This window comes from Ahaetulla prasina, chromosome 1 (genome assembly GCF_028640845.1).
Source record: "Ahaetulla prasina isolate Xishuangbanna chromosome 1, ASM2864084v1, whole genome shotgun sequence".
NCBI lineage: Eukaryota > Metazoa > Chordata > Lepidosauria > Squamata > Colubridae > Ahaetulla > Ahaetulla prasina.
In genome coordinates this window covers 179,793,275-179,816,984 of record NC_080539.1, presented here as the reverse complement: position 1 = coordinate 179,816,984, position 23,710 = coordinate 179,793,275, and the positions used below count along the sequence as shown (strand labels likewise).

Genomic DNA, 23,710 nt, shown 5'->3' with positions numbered 1-23,710 from the left:
GTATATAATATACAAATAGGATGAAGACTATTGCTTAACATAGTGTAAGCCGCCCTGAGTCTTTGGAGAAGGGCGGGGTATAAATGTAAATAAAATAAAATATAAATAAATAAATAAATAAAAAATGAGACAATATATCAGTGTCAGTTAGAATTCTAGTAATTCTAGTAAGCATATCTGACTTTCAAAATGACCTTCCGTTTAGGTAGATAAGGTAGCAAATTATCTTATTAAGATAGTGGGAGAGAGAGGGACTAGAATAATGTGATCCTTTATTGCCTGAGAGAATCATTATTCTTGATGCTCTTCCAGAAACTGAGATATCAGCACAAACCCAAATGCATCGGCAGTCATCATGGTTAACATTCCAACTTTTAGTTTGAAAGAAAATTTTCTACATGGCCCATAATAGGAAGTACAAAAATCCTTTCCCTTTCTTACCAATGAAGTACAATAAGTACAATTACTTATTTAATTATAATGGTATCATCTATTCTAGAGTGGACTCAAAGGAGAAAATGCTCTTTGTCATGTTCCATCAACATCTTCCTGATTCAGATACTTTACTGAATCAGCAATCCAAGGATAAAATAAAGAACCATAAACATTTAACACAGTGGTGGATTTCAATTTTTTTTTACTACCGGTTCTGTGGGTGTGGCTTGGTGGGCATGGCATGGCTTGGTGGACATACCAGGGGAAGGATACTGTAACATCCCCATTTCCTCCCAATCAGCTGGGAATTGGGAGGCAGAGAATAGATGGGGTGGGGCCAGTCAGAATTTTTACTATCGGTTCTCCAAACTACTCAAAATTTCCACTACTGGTTGTCCAGAATTGGTCAGAACCTGCTAAAACCCACCACTGATTTAACAGGCACAATTTATAACCAACAAATGGATTGATCATCAGCGCAGAGCAGCATTGTGCTCCACCATCTCCATAACATCTCAATACCTTACACCTTCCTGAGTTTGCTGAACTTTTAACAGACATGATGAAACCTTCCAGTCAAATTGCCATGGAAAAGTCTTTTGCTAATAATCAACATGGGGGAAAAAGAAGAATGTTGACTATTTGTTGCTGCATTTGTTCATTTCTAATGGCCATGAATATATTTTAATGTGTTTCCTACCCATTCCCTCCCAGAGATCTCTGCTTCCAAATCGTAATATTCATAATGTAGGAACCAAGTACATTTTAATACATTGAAAGGCAGTGGAGCAACTTTATTCTACCAGCTCTTGAAATTTACAAACACTGATTCAAGAAAAAGATATTAATCCCACCTACCCCTTTAAAAAAACAAGCAAAAACCTCTCTCAATTTATCTGTCCATTGATAGGATTATGTCCACAAAAGGGATAACTAAGCTTGTCAAGATCTTGTAATTCTATGCATAATACAGTATAGCATGGTTACAATCACTATTAAACAATAACATAAAATCCGAATATCTCCAAAATCTCTTGACCCAATTTTGTCTTGTCAGTTTAGTTGTTTTCAGTCGTAATTTCAGCACATTACCTTTAGCATTGTTCTGTGTGGTCTTTTTATATCCATAATGTGGAGATTTCCAAGAAAGGGTAAAATTCTGGGTCTTGGTGGGAGATTTTGGGAGTTGTTATTCCAGGCACTGTTCGTTTTCAAAAGGAATACAGTCAGAAGAATAAAGAAGAGTGATATAGAAATAAGTTGAGTCCAATCCATTTTCTTTCAGTAAATACTTTCTGTAGTATTTAAAATGGAAAATGCAATACAATTTGATCAAATATAGCTCCTGCGCAATATAATGCCTGTACAAATACCTAAAAGTGTTGCACTACTATGGAGATACTATAAATATGTTTCCAGTGAATCATTATCTTTCCTGTTTGATGTACTTTGTTTTCCTTTATTTGAATGGGGTTACTTTGTAATTGAAATGGATGATATCTTAATCTCCAAATGAAAAAGCTTGCCTAGTCATTTGGGCCATAAGTAAGCCAATGTCCAGGATTATTGACAATATTTAATTGCTGAGTAAAGAGAACATTGTGAAATTCATTTGCGTAATTATTAAACTTCAACTTGTGAAAGATTTGTGAAAATGCATTAATACTGATTTTGATCCAAGTAAATTTTCATGTGTCATGTCCAGTGTCCCAAGGCTTCCGTTTCTTGACCACACAATTTATTTATTTATTATTTAAATTTGTATACAATTCTCTAAGCCATGGCCTTACTTCCCAGCTGTTCTGGATAAGACATTTGACTCTCTTCTCCAGAAGTAGCACAATCACCACAGGCATCTTTGCAGGGTTGAAATCTAAAAATTTTTCCTACCGGTTCTGTGGGCGTGGCTTAATTGGTGAGCGTGGCTTGGTGGTCAGATGTGGGCGTGGCCAATCACAATAAATAATAAAAATAATAAACAAAGTACACAAAACAATAAGAGGTACCAAAAACCAACTTTCACACTTTACACACACACAACACAACACAACACAACACAACTGACTCACACACAATGTAAAAGCAGCTGCACCTCACCCAAAATGGCCCCTGCAACAAGCAGGAACCTCACACAGCCACAAAAAGCCCAAAAACCAACTTTCACACTTTACACACACACAACACAACACAACACAACTGACTCACACACACACACAATGCCACATACAGCTTTGTGATATTTTGTGTGTTTGTGTAGTTAGAGTGAAACACTACAGAAACCCACCAAATCTCAGAAAGCTGCACAAATATTTTATTTTATTATTTTATTTTATTTTATTTATATTTTTAGATAAAAGCAGTTAAATTTAAAACTTCCTTAACTTTAAAACTTCCTTAACTTTAAATTACTATGTCTTAAAAAAAAACTCCTAAAAAACCCCCAATTAACTATTTTTTTAAAGCTCCCCCCCTTACTTACCCAATTCAAGGGAAAAAGCAGGCAGATTGACTTGCTCACCGATGAGATGGATTGCAGGCAGGCAGATTCAGTTGCTAGCTGATGCAATTGATTGCATCAGCTGAAGCAAGGCCGGAAAAGCGAGCGAGCCTGAGAGAAGCAGGAAGCTGCCAAGTAGACAAGTGGGGACCTGGCAATTGGGTGGGCATGGGCGGTGGGGGGGGGAGACACAGGGATTTTTGCTACCATTTCTCCGAACTACCTGCCCCCATCGCTACCGGATCGCATGGTCCGGTCCGAACTGGGAGCATTTCACCCCTGCATCTTTGTCTAGCAGCTGCTTATTCTGCCCTTCAGATGGATCTTAACCTCAACTTCAGGTATCTCCTAAGAAATGTCAAGAGAACCTTAAATCAGAAAATATAATTGTATCACTGATATGGAAATCTGAATGTTGTCATAGCTTTACAAAACCCAAGGCATAAGGCAAGGACATTCTAAAACATGACTGTCATGTTGACATGACTATATCAACAAAGGGAGTATATCATTTCTCTTTATCCATTATTGAACTGCTTCTATAGTTTGAAAGTTTTCTATAGCTTTCAAGATTTGTTTCCATTATCTCATATAGAATAGAATAGAATAGAATAGAATAGAATAGAATAGAATAGAATAGAATAGAATAGAATAGAATAGAATTTTTTATTGGCACACAAGTAATTTGTCTTGGTGCATATGCTCTTAGTGTACATAAAAGAAAAGATACCTTCATCAAGGTACAACACTTACAACACTTAATGATAGTCATAGGGTACAAATTTAACATTTAATGATACAACATTTTAAGATAGTCATAGGATACAAATAAGCAATCAGGAAACAATCAATATCAATATAAATAGTAAGGATACAAGCAACAAAGTTACAGTCATACAGTCATAAGTGGAAGGAGATGGGTGATGGGAACGATGACAAGATTAATAGTAGTGCAGACTTAATAAATAGTTTGACAGTGTTGAGGGAATTATTTGTTTAGCAGAGTGATGGCATTCAGGAAAAAACTATTCTTGTGTCTTGTTGTTCTGGTGTGCAGTGCTCTATAGCGTCATTTTGAGGATAGGAGTTGAAACAGTTTATGTCCAGGATGTGAGGGGTCTGTAAATATTTTTACAGCCCATACGGATGAAAAGGCATGCCCACATTCACTGAGAGAAATATAGCAGATATGGTAAGAAAGTTGAAGTATCTGTCCCAGCTTCAAAAAATAAATAAATAATAGTATAGCCACCTGAGAGCCAATTGAAGATTTTGATTCCCTTTTCAAGGTTTAGCAAGCATTGAATTCACTTAGAATTTGGAACTGGAAGATCAGGGGCTAATGACCACCTGGCACAATAAAAATCACATGAGCAGCTAAGAGCCAAATTGTCTAGCAGGTTGACTGACCAACCGATGGAATCCTATGGTCCATTCATCATGGGTTGTGGTCAAAGTCCTGCCTTGTTGTTTTTTCAGCAAAATGATAACCTCTCTCTCTCTCTCTCTCTCTCCTTACCTCTCCGCTCTCCTTATAAAAAGCGTCACTGCTAATTCCTGGCTTATGTAGTAGTCTAAACAGGTTGTTTTATTATGATGATTATCCAAAAGTTTTCATCAAAAAAAGTAGACTGGAGAAGACTGCTGTGCTTTTCTTCATCAGTCAATTTTCTTCACTATCATTTCTATACTCTTCACTTTCACCAAACAGCTATAATGGGTACAATTATGAATAATGTAGTATTCAGACATGAATTGAGTAATGCTTGCATGAAAAATCTAAATACAGAAGCAACTTGCAACATTTCCCTAAATCTTTTGAACCCTTTAACCTTAGCGTAATTCCCTTTTATTTCAATTCAATTTTTCAATTCAATTTATTATTACAGTCTTAAACCAGAACAAATAAAAGTACTCAGTATATATACACTTAAGAATTCTAGTATAAGATAATAAATAACAACTAAATCTGTTAAATCTCCTCCCGGCCTCAGCCACGCAAGTTGGCTAAACAAGCCAGTAATTGAGTTCACGGCTGTTATCAGTCCTGGCAGGGAATCTGCAGCTGTTTGCCAAAGTCTCCCTTTTATCTTGGGGTTGCCAGGCAACCAGGAAGTCAGCAGTCTAGGCCAAATGTTCAGCTCAAATCTCCAAGAGGCAAAGAGTTCAGCTCACTTCTCCCCGAGTCAAATAATTCAGCTCAATTTTTGCTCGTCACGGAGCAGAAGAGCAACCAGGGCTGCCTTTATACTCTGTGGGGTGTGGCTCCATGACTCAGCACTTCCTAGGCCTGCCCTACCCCTGCTTCTGTTGTTCCCGCCTCTCCTGCCTACGAAACCTAGGGTCCAGCCAGGCCTGATTGCCATCAGCCGGGTCTGGAGGCATGGCCTGGGGGAGGAAGAGTCAGGGGACGGAGGCTTCATTATCTCCTCCACCTGGCCTGCCTCTGGCTCCTGGAGCTGAGCCAGGGAAGCCGGTGCTCCAGAGGTAAGTCCTGATGGCCCTTCCCCTCACTTTCCGAGTCACTTTCTGGCAGGGGGCCGGATCGGGGGGCGCAGACACAACAAAATCTATAATAAAATCCAGTGTCAGGTATAGATGGTCTGACTATACGATAGTTCCAATCCCTAAACTGTGTGGCCCGTTGTGGGTTCAACGCTAAAAGGGAAATGACTAAACAGTGCAAAGGGTTAGCCACAATTTTTATATACATCACTATGGTGGAGAAGGCACGTATTTGCGATGAATCCCCAGTGCTGCTGTGCAGAATCTGGCCACCTGCGCTGTAGTTATGGACTGTTCATCCTTAAGCAGCCACTGAAGACTGGTAGTGTCAGACCAGGATACCTAGCAGTTATTGGCAGAATATGTTTTTTTCCCTAATCTCTGTATAAAAGGAACATCTAAGGAGCATATGACCCACGGTCTCCACCTCTCCTGAGCCACAGGGACAGAGTCTTTCCATGAATGTTATCCTTTTATACTTGCCATACAGAATGGTTGATGGAAGCACATGGAACCGTGCAAGTGCAAATGCTTTCTGGTGGTTTGCTGATTCCATCTGACTAAGATAGCTGGCAGGAGCAACAACATATCTAACAGCATCTGGAGCCAGAAACAGGAGCTTTTCCTAAGTCCGCCTGACTCTCAATATCCTCCACCCTTTGCCACAAGGTTTGTCTTGCTAGATCATAGTCCATCTTGAGTATTAAAGCTGGGGAAAAACCTAATTTGGCAAGGTTGGACTCAACAGCCTTGATCCATGATGAAGAGAATTTGTTTTGGAGGATTAACGGAGCAAGACCCTGTGGAAAGAAGTTAAGCTTTAGCCAGAGATTTAAGGATGCTATACAGATTCTTGCTTTGACTTTTATCAATCCTGTCTCCAGGTGCAGAAGTGCATTTGAGACACATCTGGAAAATTGATCTAATGAATTTGGATTGAACTATTTCTAATGATGGTTTGTTTTTATTTTTTTTACATTTATATCCCGCCCTTCTCTGAAGACTCAGGGCGGCTTACATTGTGTAAGGCAATAGTCTCATTCTATTTGTATATTTATATATAAAGTCAACTTATTGCCCCCCCAACAATCTGGGTCCTCATTTTACCTACCTTATAAAGGATGGAAGGCTGAATCAACCTTGGGCCTGGTGGGACTCGAGCCTGCAGTAATTGCAAGCAGCTGTGTTTAATGTAAAACATGAAGCTGACAGTCCAAACAAGGTCCCATAAAGGAGCTGTGCTAGCGACTTGGCCACAAAAAGCTTAATAGCAGCAGGGACATAATATCCTCCCTTTGTGCAGAAAAAATTAAGAATGGTGCTCGCTGATCTTTGGCCCAAGGCAGCTGCATATTCTCCAGGTGCTTTTCTTGAACCATTGGCCTGAATGACCACCCCCAGGTATTTGAAGGTGGTTACTGCTCTATTCTGTTGCCATTTTTTGTTGTTGTTAGTTGTGAAGTTGTGTCCAACCCATTGTGACCCCATGGACAATGTTCCTCCAGGCCTTCCTATCCTCTACCATCCTCTGGAGTCCATTTAAGCTCACGCCTACTGCTTCAGTGACTCCATCCACCCACCTCATTCTCTGTCATTCATTCATTCATTCAGTCATTCATTCATTCATTCATTCATTCATTCATTTATTTAGATACCATGAATAAAATTTTGGCCTTTTTGCAAAGGCCATGATCTTTGTTTTCTCAAACTTTATGTCCAGTTTATTGTAATTACAGTACTGGAGAAGGGCTCGCAAGGCTCTTTTAAGGCCTACTGGTGTTCTGGAGAGGATCACAGCATCATCTGCATAGAGCAGGAGGGCGATGCTTCAGTCACCTATTTTTGGGAAGTGGCCCCTTTTATTTTCTATCTTGAGTCATGCCGTTGTCAGACTCACAAGAGACAATGAGGAAACAAGCTCTCTAGTGGCTCAAACCATGGCCTGAGGAGTTACACACAGATGGGGTTGGGCTGTCTGGTAAGCAGCAGGCACAGCTACCACGAGTCCCTGAAGATGAAGTGTCTGAGCTATCCTCATCTTCAGGACATATCCTATGAAGAGCAGAGCAGAACAGAGGCACTCTATTTAAGAAAGGATTATTCATTGACTATCAAGAAACAGCAAACTCAAACCCCTCTGTGGATGACTGGCTTCATTCATCCATTCAGTGCACCTTCATTCCTGGTTTGAAACCTCATGACTTTTACTCTAGATCTGCCAGCTGATGACCCTTTTGCAATGTTTGGACTTTTGGAATTCCACTGTTGTGTCTGCTGTTCTGAACTGGAATTCTTATCACAAGCCTGGTGAATTTTAGGGGACTTGTTTCTCTACTGTGGGTGTGGGTGTGGGTTGACCGCGTGGACGCACGTAAATTTGTGCTCACATTTCCTTTGCTGTTTGCTTCTTTATTTCACAAAACCTATCAGTTAATTTTGCAACCGCCTCAGTGTGATGGCCTGGGACTGGACATTTGCTATAATTATTCTAGCAGTCATAATTCACCTTTCTGTTCTTTCAGTTTTTCTTTAGTTTTCTTTACTTGAAATCATGAATGATTAGAGTTCTGAAATCTAATTAATGGAAAAGTACTTCTGGACTTCAGGATCCTATGTCAATTAACACTCCCACTCAGAATGGTTAATCACCACATTGGGGTTGTTTTGTTTTTTTTGTTTACATTTATATCCCGCCCTTCTCCGAAGACTCAGGGCGGCTTACAGTGTATAAGGCAATAGTCTCATTCTATTTGTATATTTTTTTTTTACAAAGTCAATTTATGATTATAATCCTACTTAAGAATCAGAAAAACACTGTGTGGACAAGCATTAAACACAAGCACATACATACACAATACCTCCAAGAGGCTGCTACTTTAATTAGAAACATCAAGAGCTTAATCATGAACATGATACATTAAGAGAGAAGCCAAGATTGAGCAAAGATCACTGCTCTATTGTTGTATAGGACTCCATTACTGACTAACTAAACATGTTTAACAACACTTGACAAATTCTTTCCTCTCAGCCATTGCTGTAAAAACGTTTTATCTAGGAAAAGATTGTAAAATGTATAACTTGTGTCAGGGTTCCAGAAAAACCTCTTCTGCAAAAAAAAACCTCAGAAGCCATTGTCTTTCAAAGTTCTTTACTAGCATAAGGAAACTGGTACACAATGAGTGAAATTCCAAAACTGAAACTTCCAGATTCTTTTCTCAGTTATACAAACCCCAAGAGTCCCACCCCCCAACCCCTTTGCCGGTCACATGGTCCAACGTTCTTCCACTTTATTCAAAACCTCTTCTTGCCACTCCTTCTGCAGATGTGAACACAATCCGACCTTGACCGCTTGAAGAATGTTACCATACCCATCAATCCCCCTTCTTCCCCTCAGGGGAGAAATGCGGCAGCGTCTGGAAACCTACGGCCTAGTGTGGTTTCCAGGCCTGAGAAGTGTCCCCCCCTTGCAAAATTTATTTATTTATTTATTTAATTAATTAATTCAATTTCTATACCGCCCTTCTCCCGAAGGACTCAGGGCGGTTTACAGCCAAATATAAAACAATATTCATAATAAAAATTAAAAATACTACAAAAATCTAATTAAATTTTGGCTCACATTAAAACTATTAAAAACGATAATAAAATCCCAATTTAAAACCATAACCCAATTAGGCCAACCCTGCGCGATGAAACAAGTAGGTCTTGAGCTCGCGTCGGAAGGCCTGGAGGTTGGGGAGTGATCGTAACCTCGGAGGAAGCTCATTCCAGAATGCGCTATATAGGAAGCTATATCCTAGAAAAGAAAACAAAGAAGAGTGTCGGTGGTCCACACTTCCCTTCTACCCCCCTCTACCCCCCCCCAAGTGGGTTTTTAGGTTTGTCAGGGAAAGTGTCGTGAAATTGTTTAATCAAATTGTCAACATTTACTTTCCAACTTTTGACCCAAGTAGATTTGATAATGGATATCCCTTCCAGTGGACTAAATATTGTAATTGACCTCTGTATAGTCTAGAGTCAAGGATTTTCTTGATCTCATAGTGGGTTTCACCTTGGATTATCAAGGGTGGTGTGGGGGCGGCAGGTAGAGGTCTCAGTCCAGATTGTCTAGCAGGTTTTAATAAACTGCTATGGAATACCGGGTGTATTTTCCCCAATATTCGAGGGAGTTTGAGTTGGACGGTAACGGGATTAATAATCTTTACAATGGGGAAAGGGCCCCAAAATTTTCTGCTTGGTATTCTCAACCTCAGATACTTAGCAGATAAAAAGACTTTATCCCCAATGCGAAAAGGGGGTTGAAGGGAATGGTGTTTGTCAGCTTGGGCTTTATATTTTTGACCTGTTACAGTTAAGGCCTTTTTTGTATTTTCCCACTCTTTTTTCAACGAATTCAGTCCGTTAGGGAAACGGAAGTGGGGGGTAGCACGGGGAGTTCAGGCATTGAAATGAAGTCCATGCCGGTGGTTATCTGAAAAGAGTTAACCCTGTGCTGCTGTGTACAGCATTATTATATGCGACCTCTGCAAATGCCAACAAATTGGACCAGTTCTCTTGTTGGTAATTTACATAACACCGTATGTATTGTTCCACCATTGAGTTCAATTTCTCAGCCTCACCATTGGTCTCAGGATGGAACCCAGAACTAAGTCCTTGAGATGACCCAATGGACCGTAGGAACTCCCTCCAGAACTTGGCCGTGAATTGAACATCCCTGTCGGATATTATCCTTTTAGGAACTCCATGTAGTCTGTAGATGTGTTTCACGAAGAGCTTTGCTAATTTTCTCGCTGATGGCAATCCACTGCACACAGTGAAGTGAGCCTGTTTAGAGAACAAATCCACTACGGTCCATATCACTGTATTTCCCCCACTAGGTGGGAGTTCAACAATGAAATCCATGACAATCTCCCCCCAGGGTCTTGTGGGTTCGGCCATGGGTTGTAGGAATCCAGGGGGTTTCCCTGGTCTGGACTTCATGGTGGTGCAGGTGGCACAGCTCCACACATAGTCTTTGACATCTGATTTCATTTTTGGCCACCAGAATTGCCTTCTAGCCAAGTGGAGAGTTTTCAAAAACCCAAAGTGACCTCCTAGGCGAGAGTCGTGGCTTCTCTGTAGCATAGCCAGCCGCATAACGACGGGTACATAAATCTTGGTTCCCTTCCAGGGTAGTCCATCCCTTAAGCTGAGGTCTGGCAAGTTTTCTTTAAACCAAGCATCGTTAGCGAGTGCCGATTTTAATTCCGCTAGTAGTTTATTTGGTGGGATGTTAGCACTACGGCGTGGTCGCGGTCAAGTAAGTGCTTGGCTGGCTGGTTCGCTATCGGGAATCATCGCATATACTACTTCTTTGCATTGGCTGTCAAATTGCAGTTTCCTAGATAGGGCGTCAGCCAGTAGATTTTGGTCGCTGGGGATGTATTTGAGGGTTGGAACCATTTGAAAAACTGAGCCCATCGAACTTGTTTGGGAGAAAGTTTTTGAGGGGTTTTTAAGTATTCAAGGTTTTTGTGATCCGTCCACACCTCGAATGGTTCCTTCCCCCCTTCAAGGAAGTGTCTCTAGGAGAGGAGTGCCCACCGCACTGCAAAGGCTTCCTTTTCCCAAACTGCCCATCTGCGTTCAGTGTCTGTCAGTTTTTTAGAAACGTACGTGCAGGGCATAAGGTTGTTGTCGGCATTCCGTTGTAAAAGTTTTAGTTTTGGAATAGTGTCAGGGTTCCAGAAAACCTCTTCTGCAAAAAAAAACAACCTCAGAAGCCATTGTCTTTCAAAGTTCTTTACTAGCATAAGGAAACTGGCACACGATGAGTGTTGTGTCTTGCCCGCCCTCAGAGCAGCCGGGGCCTTCTTACCTGCTCCCGAACACTGAGGAATGTATGCCTCCCGGCCCAAGTCCTGGCTCCATGCCCACACAAACTGCAGAAGAAGGAGAAGCTCCCGGCCCCAGCCCTGACTCCATGCCCAGGCAAACGGAGCAGCTAGACCCCTCCCCCTCCTCCACAGCATGTGAGCCTGAGGAGGGTTTATTCCCAACAGCTGATTGGAGTAATCCTCGCATCAGAAGATTGGATAGGCGGAGGCAACAGAGGGAAGGGAGGGGCAGGCCTTAATGAGTGCTGAGTCATGGAGCCACACCCCATGGCCTATATAAAGGATCTACTTTCTGGCAGTCTCTGAGTCAGGCAAAAGTCGAACTTATCTTGCTGAAGTCACTTACTGGTCTCCTGCCTGCTCTGAGGACTTTGCTAGGACTTTGGGCAGAGCTGCAGAGGCAAGCCTGATTCGGATTTCCCTGACCCAGCCGTCAGCGGAGGAGTGGGACACGACAATGAGTGAAATTCCAAAACTGAAACTTCCGGATTCTTTTCTCAGTTATACAAACCCCAAGAGTCCCACCCCCCAACCCCTTTGCCGGTCACATGGTCCAACGTTCTTCCACTTTATTCGAAACCTCTTCTTGCCACTCCTTCTGCAGATGCGAACACAATCTGACCTTGACCGCTTGAAGAATGTTACCATACCCATCAATCCCCCTTCTTCCCCTCAGGGGAGAAATGTGGCAGCGTCTGGAAACCTACAGCCTAGTATGGTTTCCAGGCCTGACAACTTGCTTACTTAGAAGCTGGAGATGCAAAGCAAGAAAGATAGAAGTAATATCTGAAAAGCAGCTGATTTTATCCATGGGTGAGTGTATAAGTGGTTGTCTTTTGAATTAATACACTAATTATAAAACTAGAACAGCTTAGAGATGTCTATTGTTTGCTCATAAATAATATTAACACCTCTTTCTTTTAACCCATCTGTTCGTGAATAATTCGTCTAGTGGAGCTCCGTAGCAATAGCAATAGCACTTAAACTTACATACCGCTTCAGGGTGCTTTACAGCCCTCTCTAAGTGGTTTACAAAGTTAGCATATTGCCCGACAATCTGGCCTCTCATTTTACTGACCTCAAAAGGATGAAAGGTTGAGTCAACCTTGAGCCGCTCAGAATTGAATTCCGGGAGTGAACAGTGAGTTAGCCTGTAATACTGCATTCTAACCACTGTGCCACCATGACTCTTGTATGTCAGGCTCCAAGTAATGCATCCATTACAAATCAAACTCCACGGCGTTGCATTTCCTCAAAGAACAAATTTATTTAGATACATCATCTTGGCACTGCTGATGGAAAGCCAGTACTGAAAGTTCCCATGATTTCCACCACAATATAAGTAATAGTTTTTTTTCATTTTCCAAAACAAACTGTCGCATTGTCCAACCAAGATGAGAGCCGGTTGCCGGGTGACTTTTCTCCTCTTCCTCCGGTCGGCCAGCTGTTGGAATGTACTTGACTCATCTGTTAGCTATGCTGTTTTGGCTGAAGGCTCTATCCTCTTTGACTCTCCCTCCCCACCCCTTCAGCTTCAAACTGTGTCAAACTGAATTCATGTCAGAATCCCCAAGGATACAAACAATCCCACACCCCAATAAAATTCAGGTTTGACATTGTACCTGTTAGAGGGGTGTTTGGGGGTGGGAAATGTAACCCAAAAAATTAAAACTGTATCACAAATCTAAGTTCCTCTCAAAAAAAAAAAAAGGTGGGGCTTGGCTTTTCTGACCCAACATCTAGAGAAAAGCTAGGTTTTCAAGGCCTTATAGAAAGAAGAGATGTATAGGCCCTCCATATTTCAGGTAGGAAAAGGTCTCACCAAAAGACAATGTTTAATAGAGTGAACCTAGAATGAACCAGACATTCTAGGTTCACTCTATGCGCCCTTCACCCTGATGCGCCCCTCAAGGAAATCAAGTTTGACACCCTAGTATATACAATCCAGCTGGATTGATTTCCTTGAGGGGCTCATCAAGGTTGTGTTTGACCTCAGGGACAGGTAGGTATGGTCTGGGTAGGCATGGCCAGCTTGACGTCACTCATGTTGGGGGCGCCTGTAGTGGCCCTAGAGCTCTGCCTGTGATAACGGGCTCCCAAGCTCTCTTTTCGGCTGCGACAGTGTCCTGTAATCCTCTGCCAGCAAAAATGGTGCTCAGGAGGGCTGCACACACACTTTGCAAACTCCAGTTTCACTGGCAGAGGCACCGCGGGCCAGTCCTTTGCTATTTCCAGGGTGGCCCTGTGGACCAGATCTAAGCACCCCATGGGCCAGATCCGGCCCCTGGGCCTTGAGTTTGACACCCCTGGTATATACAATCCATGAATCCCTCAAATAACCTGGTTCTAGGGCTTTAAAAGTGACAAGCAGCATCTTGAATTGCCCCCCGAAAGAAACTCACACAGCAGTAATGTAACAAGAAAGAACTTCAGGGCAGTGGTGAAATCTGAACTGGTTTACTACTGGTTCACTGGTTGCACATGCGTGCTACCTTACCAAATGCAAGGTGCTCATGTGTGTGTGCACAGTGCACGCCAAAAGGTGGCATGGGGTAAGTAGAAAAGTGTGGCAGGGGATGATCAGCTGTGGTGTGCAATCTTTTTTTTTACTTTTTTTTAATCTTTTAAAAGCATTTTTTACAATCTATTCAGCCAAATAGGTTGTAAAAAAACTGCTTTTAAAAGTAAAAAAAATTAGGCTCTGACAATTAGGCAGCTCAGCTGTGATTTATTATGTTGTTTTTCTTTTTTTCTTTTTTTTTCTTTTTTTCTTTTTGTATTGTGTTTTTTAAATGTTGGAATTACAATAAATATTTTTTTAAAAAAAGTAAAATACATTTTCTATACAGCTGGGACTTAAATGCTTTGTCCAAATCAGATCTTTATTGGTTTTCATCTAAACATATAGATTTAGCTGCAAACAGGATTTTAATGCTTTAAAGACAAATGTAAATTATACAAAAACAAGAGGGCAGGGTTTTTTTTATTGTCCCTGTGTAGTGATTGCTATAACAACTAAGGGCCAATTCTGATCTATCCTTGTCTACTACATCTTATGGGACTCAGATATGTGGTATTCTTAACATTTAAGAGGCAGCATATATATAGGCCACCAAAAGACCATATCCAAAGCTAGATGTTGCAGGGGGGGAAAGACTCCAAGAGAGACAGACACAGCTGAGCAATTCAGACTCATGAGTCTCTGAATATCCCTAGTTTTTAGAAATGTGGTAGAGCACATAATATGTAAGTCTTGGGAGGTGTGGTAAACCCAACTTCACGGGTCATGTCCAGGTCTTCTGTTGATACTCCAGGAGCTGGCTGGAGGGTGAATCTCTGCAGAAGACTAGCAAAGAACATGAATATTTCTGTTTTGGCAAGGGTCTCACCTGGACATACTCTCTGACCTGTAACAAGGAGTAGAGAACAGAGGATTTGGGTTTATTAGTTTTGCTAGCAGTATTTTATTTCACTTTCTCATGACATATTGGTTTGAGAGTTCTGCAAAATTCAGAATAACAAATCCAACCCAAGAAGAGAGGTTAGAATGTAGCAAGATCATGCTGACTAATGAGATTGAAGAATAATGCAAATTCTGAAAGACTGATGTACTGCCACTGAAAATACCCCTATCATTAGTCTGCGAAACTGAAGTATATCATGAATCACATTGCAGTGCTGAAACAGAAGGTGTAAATATTTCTGTTTCCCAGAGTGATTATTTATTTTAAAAATCTTAGGATGCCCTGCAAATGAAATTAAAAGTAGGGATGTCCACATGCACATACAAGGCCCTTTAATGCCTCTGGCTATATTTTTTTCTAAACTGTGAGCATATAAATTTAACAAATTATTATTAATACTATTATTATCACCTTCCTCACAGGAAATTTCTAAGTTAGGAGTGACCTGGGAAAATAACAGCTAAAAAACTATTGCTATTAACTTTTACTCCTGCTAGCCACTTTGGGAGATTTTAATCAAGGAGAAAAGCTGAATCTCATTTTACTATGATTTAAAACAAGCTGCTACCTGCGGAGAAAGGCATGAATGCATCTCTTTTGACAAATTTTCCTTCAGTGTTGAGAAAATGTTCAGGGTAGAAGTCATGAGGTCTCTCCCACTGAGATTCATCACGGAGCACAGAAGTCAGCAAGGGAATCACATAGGTGCCCTATAAAGAGAAAGCAATGGGTGATTTAAAAATCAAGATGGTATATCATCTACCAAGTTATTCTATAATCCTAAAATCTCCAATGTGGTACACAGGGTACTAATCTGCCCAACCACCTACTCTGGACTGTACAGAGAGATTTTTAAATTGTTGAACTACATTATGCCTTTGTTTCTGTTTGCAACCATAAAATGGATTTATAGAAGACTTTCCGGCCGCACTACAAATGGGAGGGGGGATGTTTACTGGATAGTAAACAGCACTGAGCTCCATAGTCCTTAGTCTTAGGGTGCTAATATGCAGTAGAAACCTTTTTAATCCAAGGAAACTTTTCAAACATTAAGACTTCAAAGTCTTCATTCCAGTGCTTATTCTTCATGGATAAAGGAGTCCTTACACAACAGATTCTCATATGTTATTTGTGGATCAGTAATGGGTTTCAATTTCGACCGCTGCCGGTTCACTCGTGCGCTCAATGCTTCTGCTCATGCACAGAGACACCTGGGCAGGTGGGTCGTCTGATCCGGGGCAAACCAGTAGCAACTCACCACAGTTGTGGATGACAAAATTAAAAGGGTCAATACATACAGTATTCTCTGAGAATGTATTAGAATCTGTGAGAAACATCATCACCTAATTATTCTTAAGAATAACTTGCACTCCTATTTGATCATTATAGTGATATAAACTCTGACTTTTTTTGCCTGTCATAGATTAATATAGCTCTCCTATGCAACATACACCCTGTTCTATCTATATGCAAGCTTGTGCCTCCATATAATATGAATAAAACCAAATATGCCAGATTATTATATTCCTAAAATTAATAGAGTCTGTGGCAAGAGATTTACAAAAGCTTTTGAAGATCCTTTATTGTCGTACTGTAATAAATGGACTGAATGTAACTAGCTAGGACTAGAAAGAGAACAATACAGATATAACACCTTCGGAATGAAATAGCCCTTAAAGGTAACATCCACTGTAGTTGCATGTGGCAAGTTTAAAGGAACAACATCAGCATATCTTTGAACTTCATGGACTACAGCATTTGTGTATGGCATTTTTGTTCGGTGTTCGGCTCTTGGCTGAGCATATCCAACAACGTTTGTTATTTCTTCTTGGACTTTTTCTGAGATAATAAACAAAGACATCCAGTAAGTTAATCTCATTGTGTTGGTTATGGTGCTAACTCTTGGCAATGTTAAATTGCAATGGCAGATGCAAATTTTCCCTGGAAATTGAGGAGGAATAGTACATTCACTAGTTCAGATTAAAGAAGATACATGCAGAGAAAAATAAGTCAGAAGCTTTAATCGTATATATGATTCCTGTGCTTTTTACACATAGTACTGTGATATATCAGATCGAGCAATGCAGTGGCCTAGAGGTGAAGACACCTCCCACTCTCAATGATTGACAATTCAGTCCTAGGCAGTGACAGATGTTTCTCTAGCAAAGTGTGCAAGTGTGCCCACACCCATAATTCAATGCACCCTCCCACGCATGAGCGTACGCCCCCCTGCCCCCCCACTTTTGGCATATGATGGCATGGTAGGCCCAGTAGGGCCATTTTTGTCCTCCTTGGGCCCCAGAGGCTTTCTTGGAGCCTGGGGAGGGCAAAAATGGCCTTCCCCAACCTAATGGAGACCCTTCGGAGGCCGTAAATGGCCCGCTTGCTGACATGCGCACCAGAGCTAAACTAAGACAGTGTTCGCATGCCCACCAATATGACTCCGCATGCCACCTGCATGAGTGCCATAGGTTCACCATCACAGGACTAGAAGGTTGCAAAAAGAAGAAAAAAACTGTGGTAGATCAAACAACACCCTGGCAGAATTCAACCTGACTATCCAGTTTGGTGCATGAAGGATGAACCAGGTAGCAGGCTTTCTGAGTGGCAGACCCCACATTATGGAAAAATTTCCTTTGGAGCTATAAATGCCACTTAACCTACTGACATTTCATAAAATGGTCAAAGTTGTCCTATCTCAGCCTATGAAAATCACAGACACAAAGGTAAGTCTTATTTCATTATGAAAAAGATTTTCCAACAGAAAAAGGGTTGATGGATCCCCTCAGGCTGATGACCCTCCTGTAACTTTTCCTCATCTTCTGAGTCTGAGCTGGCCAGGGCAAAAGCAGTTTCAGCAGGCATTAATGTTCTAAAGTAGCTTAAGCCATTGAGTACCTATGAAGATTGTTATTTTTTGCTGGGGATTTAAATCATTCTGGTTTGGGTTTGTGTGGCTATGACTTTGTTGTGCCCTGCCTGGAGAATCTGTTAGTCTTACTGGGCTTTACATATTGTAAGTAATATAATAGACTCCAATGTCTCGCACCATCATAGTTTTCTACAGTTGTAACTAATAACATGTTATTCACTAAATTCTAGAACTACACCATTCTTTGGATTTGGTGTCCAAAACATGCTCTGGAGTATAGAAAGGGATAAAAAAGCAGCAGTTCCTTTAAGGCAGGTTCTCCATTTGTGTTTCTGCACGATTCAAGTCACTACACAAAATTGGAAATGGAATTCTTTGACTTTTTTGCCTCCTTCACTCAGATATTATTCAAATCCAGTAGTTACTCCACATTTAACACTGTATACCTTAAATCAAGATACTGAAATAATGGAAGCTGTCAAATTGTAAAGCACTTACTCTGAATTAAAGGGTACTTCATCATTAGAGTAAAGGCCCAAAATAGTGTGCTTGAGATTGTTTCCACAGCAGCCATGAATAGATTTGACACGGATTCTTCTAGATTTTTATGGTGGAAATAACCATTGTTCTGGATCTTCCTTTCCTAGAGGTAAAAAAGAAGAACCTGCTTTTAAAATTAATTTTAAAAGAGTGCTCCTGGACAAAGAAATCCAGCCTTTTCTAAAGCAATCTCTAGTTGCACCTAAACAAATCAGCAACTTTCTGTCCAGATATTTTTTTAAAAAGCCAAATTTCCACTCTTCCTCAGTGGAAATCTGACTTGCCCAAAAGGTATTTAAATGGCCTGCACTAGTAGCATGCAAAATGTTTTAAGCTTTCAAGTAATCCATTTTGAGTCCAAAGTGTTCTGACTTTACCAGTTTTTTTCAACCATTCTGAAAATGTTCCAAAGTCAGATCAGTCTAGGTTTGCAATTTATTTATTTTATTTATTTATTAATTTAATTTATATACCGCCCTTCTCCCGAAGGACTCAGGGCGGTTTACAGCCAAATTTAAAAAAAAATTCCACAAAAATTAAAAACATTTTTAAAAAATTAATTCAATAAGGCTGAGAATAGACTAAAACTAAATAAAACCCATATTAAAACTACATTAAGCCAGCCCTGTGCGATAAAACAAAAAGGTCTTTAGCTCACATCGAAAGGTCCGGAGGTCAGGGAGTTGACGTATCCCCGGAGGCAGCTTATTCCAGACAGCAGGAGCCCCCACAGAGAAGACCCTCCCCCTGGGGGTCGTCAGTTGACATTGTTTGACTGACGGCACCCTGAGGAGACCCTCCCTATGGGAGCGCACGGGTCGATGGGAGGCTATTGGTAGCAGCAGGCAGTCCAGTAAATAATCTGGTCCTATGCCAATTTCTTGTGTTTGCTGGTGAACTTTCTATCAGCCAAGGTTTAGACCTGAATAGCAGTGGGTAATCTTGTCTGCTGGTCATTAAGATTTAATGGACATTACCTATTGACAGAATCTTTATAGAACTCTACAAATATGCATTCTCAATACAGGTGCCTTTTGAGTTCTAAAATGTTCTAGTTTAAATCCTATTTGACACTGTCATTCCCATTTTGGGATTGCTACACATTTTAAAAATAATTATTCACATGAGAGTTATTATTCAAGAGGTTACAATTCCACACACATTTCTGAGGTTTTTTTTAAATCTTCAGTGTTATAATCATCATTGGAAAAGATTAATTCTACGCCTTCTCTGAGTGTGTGTCTGAGTGAGTGAGTGTATCAGTTTCTGTAGCTGGATTGTATGTGTGTAAGTAATTAAATTGATGCATAATGTATGTGTATATGTAAGTAGAGAGCCAGTTTAGTGTAGTGATTAAGGCATCAGGCTCAAAGCTGGGAGACCATTAGTTCTAGTTTTTCATTAGGCATGAAACCAGCTGAGTGACCTTGGCCAGTCATTCTCTCTCAGCTTTAGTAAACAGGCAAGGGCAAACCACTTCTAAATCTTGCCAAGAACACATCACCCAAACATTCTACATCTCCAGTGACATTTCCTAAATGAAATGCAGTGTACAAAGTTAATGATGTTGGATTAATCTAAATCTGGCCGATGTTTAATATATTCATAATTTCTTTATTGTGTTTTAAATCAGTTTTTAAAGAAACCCTACATTTTTTCCCTGAAATACAGTATATTACTTTCTTTGCAATTGAGGTACTGCAACTACCCCATTAATACTTTTTTTATATGCAGCTATCTCTTTTTTGTGCAAATTTTCTAAGAATCAAAACAAAAACTTCATCATAATTAACTATAATGCTCCTCAAATATGTGCTAATTCGTAGGCATTCAAAGCAAATTTTTCTTTATTTATATCCATATAGGGGAAGAATTCATTATGGGAGTCCTAACATTGTAATGTACAAGAAATATATAAAAAGATTATTATGGATTATTATTTTCCTAGAGTTCTCGGTTGGAAGATTAGGCTAAGTGGTGATCAGTGACTGCAATAATGCTGGTTAGTGACTATAATACAAAACTTTCAAAATAAGAGTACTGAACACTAGGCAAAGTGAATGATTGCTCAATATTTGGAGACCCTTACCAATTTGCTAGGTTTACTTTTTCCTGTAATAAGGATTCTTGTCGATTGCAGGTACTTCCATTTGCAAAAGTTTATGGAAAACTTCAAGCTCCATTTCTGCACATTTCATTACCTGTTGCTGTTGTACAAGATATGAATCAATAAAGTTTCTTGTATCATTCTCGTCCAGATTATTGAGACATTGGATGAAGTTTTCATTGACAAAAGCATTCATTTCCCTTCCATTCTTCAGGAATTTCTTACGAGCGCCAAAAAGGAAGCCAAACATGGGAAACATGTTATACAGCTGTAAGATACAAAATAACAGAGATAATAAAGAAGTCACATATCTAGAATATCATTTTGGATAGACTTTACAAATGATATCTGTTTATATATTACACCAAAAAACATAACAATATAGAGCAATTACAATTCAGAGATAGACTTCCTTTCAATTTTCCTGAAAGATAGGGCTTGCAATATGCATTGCCCAGGAAATTTTTCCACTACAAATTTGGTGGGGAATTTTGGAGGTCCTGTCATAGACAGCTCTAGTTAATATTGTGTTGCTCTCATTAACATATAAAATTTTCATCTATTTGTTCTTAGTGATTGAAACACATTTGAATTAGATGCTAGTCGTTCTTATACTTCTTCTGTAAATTGACTGGGAAATTTAAAGTTTTAACTTTAAATTTAAAACCTTAACCTGAGACTGTCTACTGTTGACCTCACCCCATTCCTAAGAGGTCTGTAAGGGATGTGCATAAGAGCACCAGCGTGCCTACCGTCCCTGTCCTAATGTTCACTTAAATTGTATTCATTTTATGTATTCAATTAATGCTTATACTTATATATCATACATATTATCTAATATGTACTCGAAAAATACAAATTTTAAATTTTTAAATTTTTTTTTAAAAAAATGGAACCAGAGTTGCACCAAGTTCCCATTGCAAGAAACATTTGATATAGGCTATAAATATTTGACATACTTCCCTACATAGTTGTATACTCAAGTGGAAGAACAATGGAAATATTGTGTCACTTTAAAAAAAAAACATTTTGAATCATCACAAAGTTTTTCGATATTATATTAGATTCTGGATTTCGCAATGAATCCTGAAAAATGGACACTGCCTTGCCTACCCACTAAATGAGCTCCTAATGCTTTTCAGATGAATAATCATTACCTGCACTGCTGGGCTTCCCGCAAGCATGGCATTTTCTGTTGCCAAGTTCATTAATTTAATAAATCTTGAATCTTCATAGTCATATCGCTTCTCAAGTAAAATGGATACTATGATATTGGCAACAGCTGCACTCATGATTCTTCTGAATTCAAATGGTTTTCCTAGACAACAAATATGGATTTTCACCAAAATGTTAATATAATATAAAACTATCATAACGACTAACATTGTATTTTTGTTGCCTTGATTCTAGCATCAGTTGACTTCTTTGATCAGAGTTAAAATATTGATTTAAAAAACCCTTCTGGAAACATTTATGGACATTTTGCTGACATTTGGACAGAAATCACAATGAGTTTTGAATTTGTAAATGGATAAGGAGGGATAGCTATGGGAAGTGGTGAACCATTATGTAATCTCATAGGGAGTGAGGCACTATTAATTTTCCTGTATTTAATTTTCTTGTATTTTTTTAATATGGTGAAGTTGCAGGACTGAAAATAAATAAAGAAAAAACCAAAATATTATAGATACACAGAAAAAAGAACTAACAAGAAAGGTAGGCATTCAGATAATCAAGAAATGTTTAGGAATTCAACTAATGGCAAGGTATATAACTATTAAAGAAGAAAATTATTATAAATTGGTGCAACAAATTAAAATGGACTTAGAGAAGTGGAAAAATCTTCAATTGTTGTTGATGGTAAGAAAAGCTACCATAAAAATGAATATTTTGCCGAAATTATTATATTTATTTCAAACAATACCAATAAAACTGGAAAAACATATTTCGAAGAATTAAACAAAACAATATTAAAATATATTTGGCAAGGGAAAAAAGCAAGGATAAGTTTGAAAATGTTTCAAGATTCTAAAAACAGAGGGTTTTTTGGGCTGCCAGATTGGGAATTGTACTATCAGGCTTCAATACTTACTTGGGTGAAAAAATGGATTGGTTTGGCACACAAAAGATTATTAACATTGAGAAGAGGCGTGGACAGCATTGCGGCGGAACCGTCGGTCGCCCCAATAACTCCAGGGTGACCGCCGAGATTCCCCCTGGAATGGGGGTCCATCGCGGACCATAGCTGCCTTGAAGGGGCAGCGAAGAATGGGGAAGCCGCTGGGGCTGTCAGGGAGGCAGCAAACTCCCTGCAGCTCCGGTCTTTCCCCCCCGACCCGCTGGGGAGGAATGGCAACCGACATCAGCTGCCCCAAAGCCGTAGACGGCCACAAAGATCGGGCAGGAGAGGAAGCGCAATTTTTTGAAAAGGATACCAAAGCTGGGTGAGTGATCATCAGCTCATGAGAGGCATGGAAATCAAATTTGCCAAAAGCAGGTTAAGAAAAAACATGAATAATGGCTAATTGAAACAGGAAAAGGAAACGGAAGGAGACAATTAAAGAAAATTAGATTCACCTAAAACCTGGAATGAGAATTTGGAACCTATCTCAAAGGTTTTAATTAATTTTGGAGATTTTTTCAAATTAAATATTTTATCTGTAACTGATTTTGACAACCTTAAAAGTTTTAATTGGCTAACTAACTTTGGATAGTTTTAAAAGATGGAGATGGGAAGGGAAAGGAAGGGGAAAAAATTGGACTTGATTATGATTTTAAAGCTTTAAAAATGACAGATTGATTTCATCTTATCCTCCTCACTCTGTACAAGTTTGACTATAAAGGATTACAATGTAACTAATTATGGGACTGAAAGAAAGTTACAAATTCTAACAACCTGAAACAAAGGAAATGCTTCAAAATGGCTACTGTACTATTTTGCTCAATTTCACTACAAAAGGGATAAAGGACTGTGGCTTTAAATTGGAAAGAAAAAAGAAAAAACAGATTGGAGCAGGACTTTAAAAATGGACTTTAGTGGATTGTGTTTTTATTCTTTGATTCTTTGATTTTTAAAATTTTGAACATAAAGGATTATAAGAAATTGAATTAAACTGAAACAAAGGAGTTTGCTACTTTATCATTTTGCTAGAGTATAAAGGTTGACACCTAAAGGCAGAAGAAAGGCAGAAACAAATTATTTGACCTTAAAAGGAATTTTGTTAATTGTGGATGGCAACTGCAGTGTAAAGACTGACATCTAAAGGCAGAAGAAGAAATGCAGAAGCAAGAAATTGAAATGATCTGAAATAAAAGACTTGATGATAACTGTGGACTGTAATTGCTTTAATAATATAAGTATCAGTGTAATGTATCTTTAAGAGTTTTGGAGGGAAAACTGAGCGGGAAAAAAGC

At 39.5% G+C, this 23,710-nt stretch overlaps 1 protein-coding gene across 1 annotated transcript in view; it reads right to left on the bottom strand.

Moving 5' to 3' along the window:
- LOC131197596 (uncharacterized) overlaps positions 1 to 23,710 on the bottom strand; it is a 62,877-nt gene that overhangs the window by 15,206 nt on the left and 23,961 nt on the right. Inside the window, exons 4-10 of the mRNA XM_058181890.1 lie at positions 21,454 to 21,614; positions 20,391 to 20,564; positions 18,148 to 18,292; positions 16,432 to 16,616; positions 15,346 to 15,487; positions 14,539 to 14,720; positions 1,528 to 1,713 (exon numbers count right to left, since the gene is read on the bottom strand). Coding sequence (XP_058037873.1) covers positions 1,528 to 1,713; positions 14,539 to 14,720; positions 15,346 to 15,487; positions 16,432 to 16,616; positions 18,148 to 18,292; positions 20,391 to 20,564; positions 21,454 to 21,614 — 1,175 coding nt within the window. The remainder of the gene's footprint in view (positions 1 to 1,527; positions 1,714 to 14,538; positions 14,721 to 15,345; positions 15,488 to 16,431; positions 16,617 to 18,147; positions 18,293 to 20,390; positions 20,565 to 21,453; positions 21,615 to 23,710) is intronic.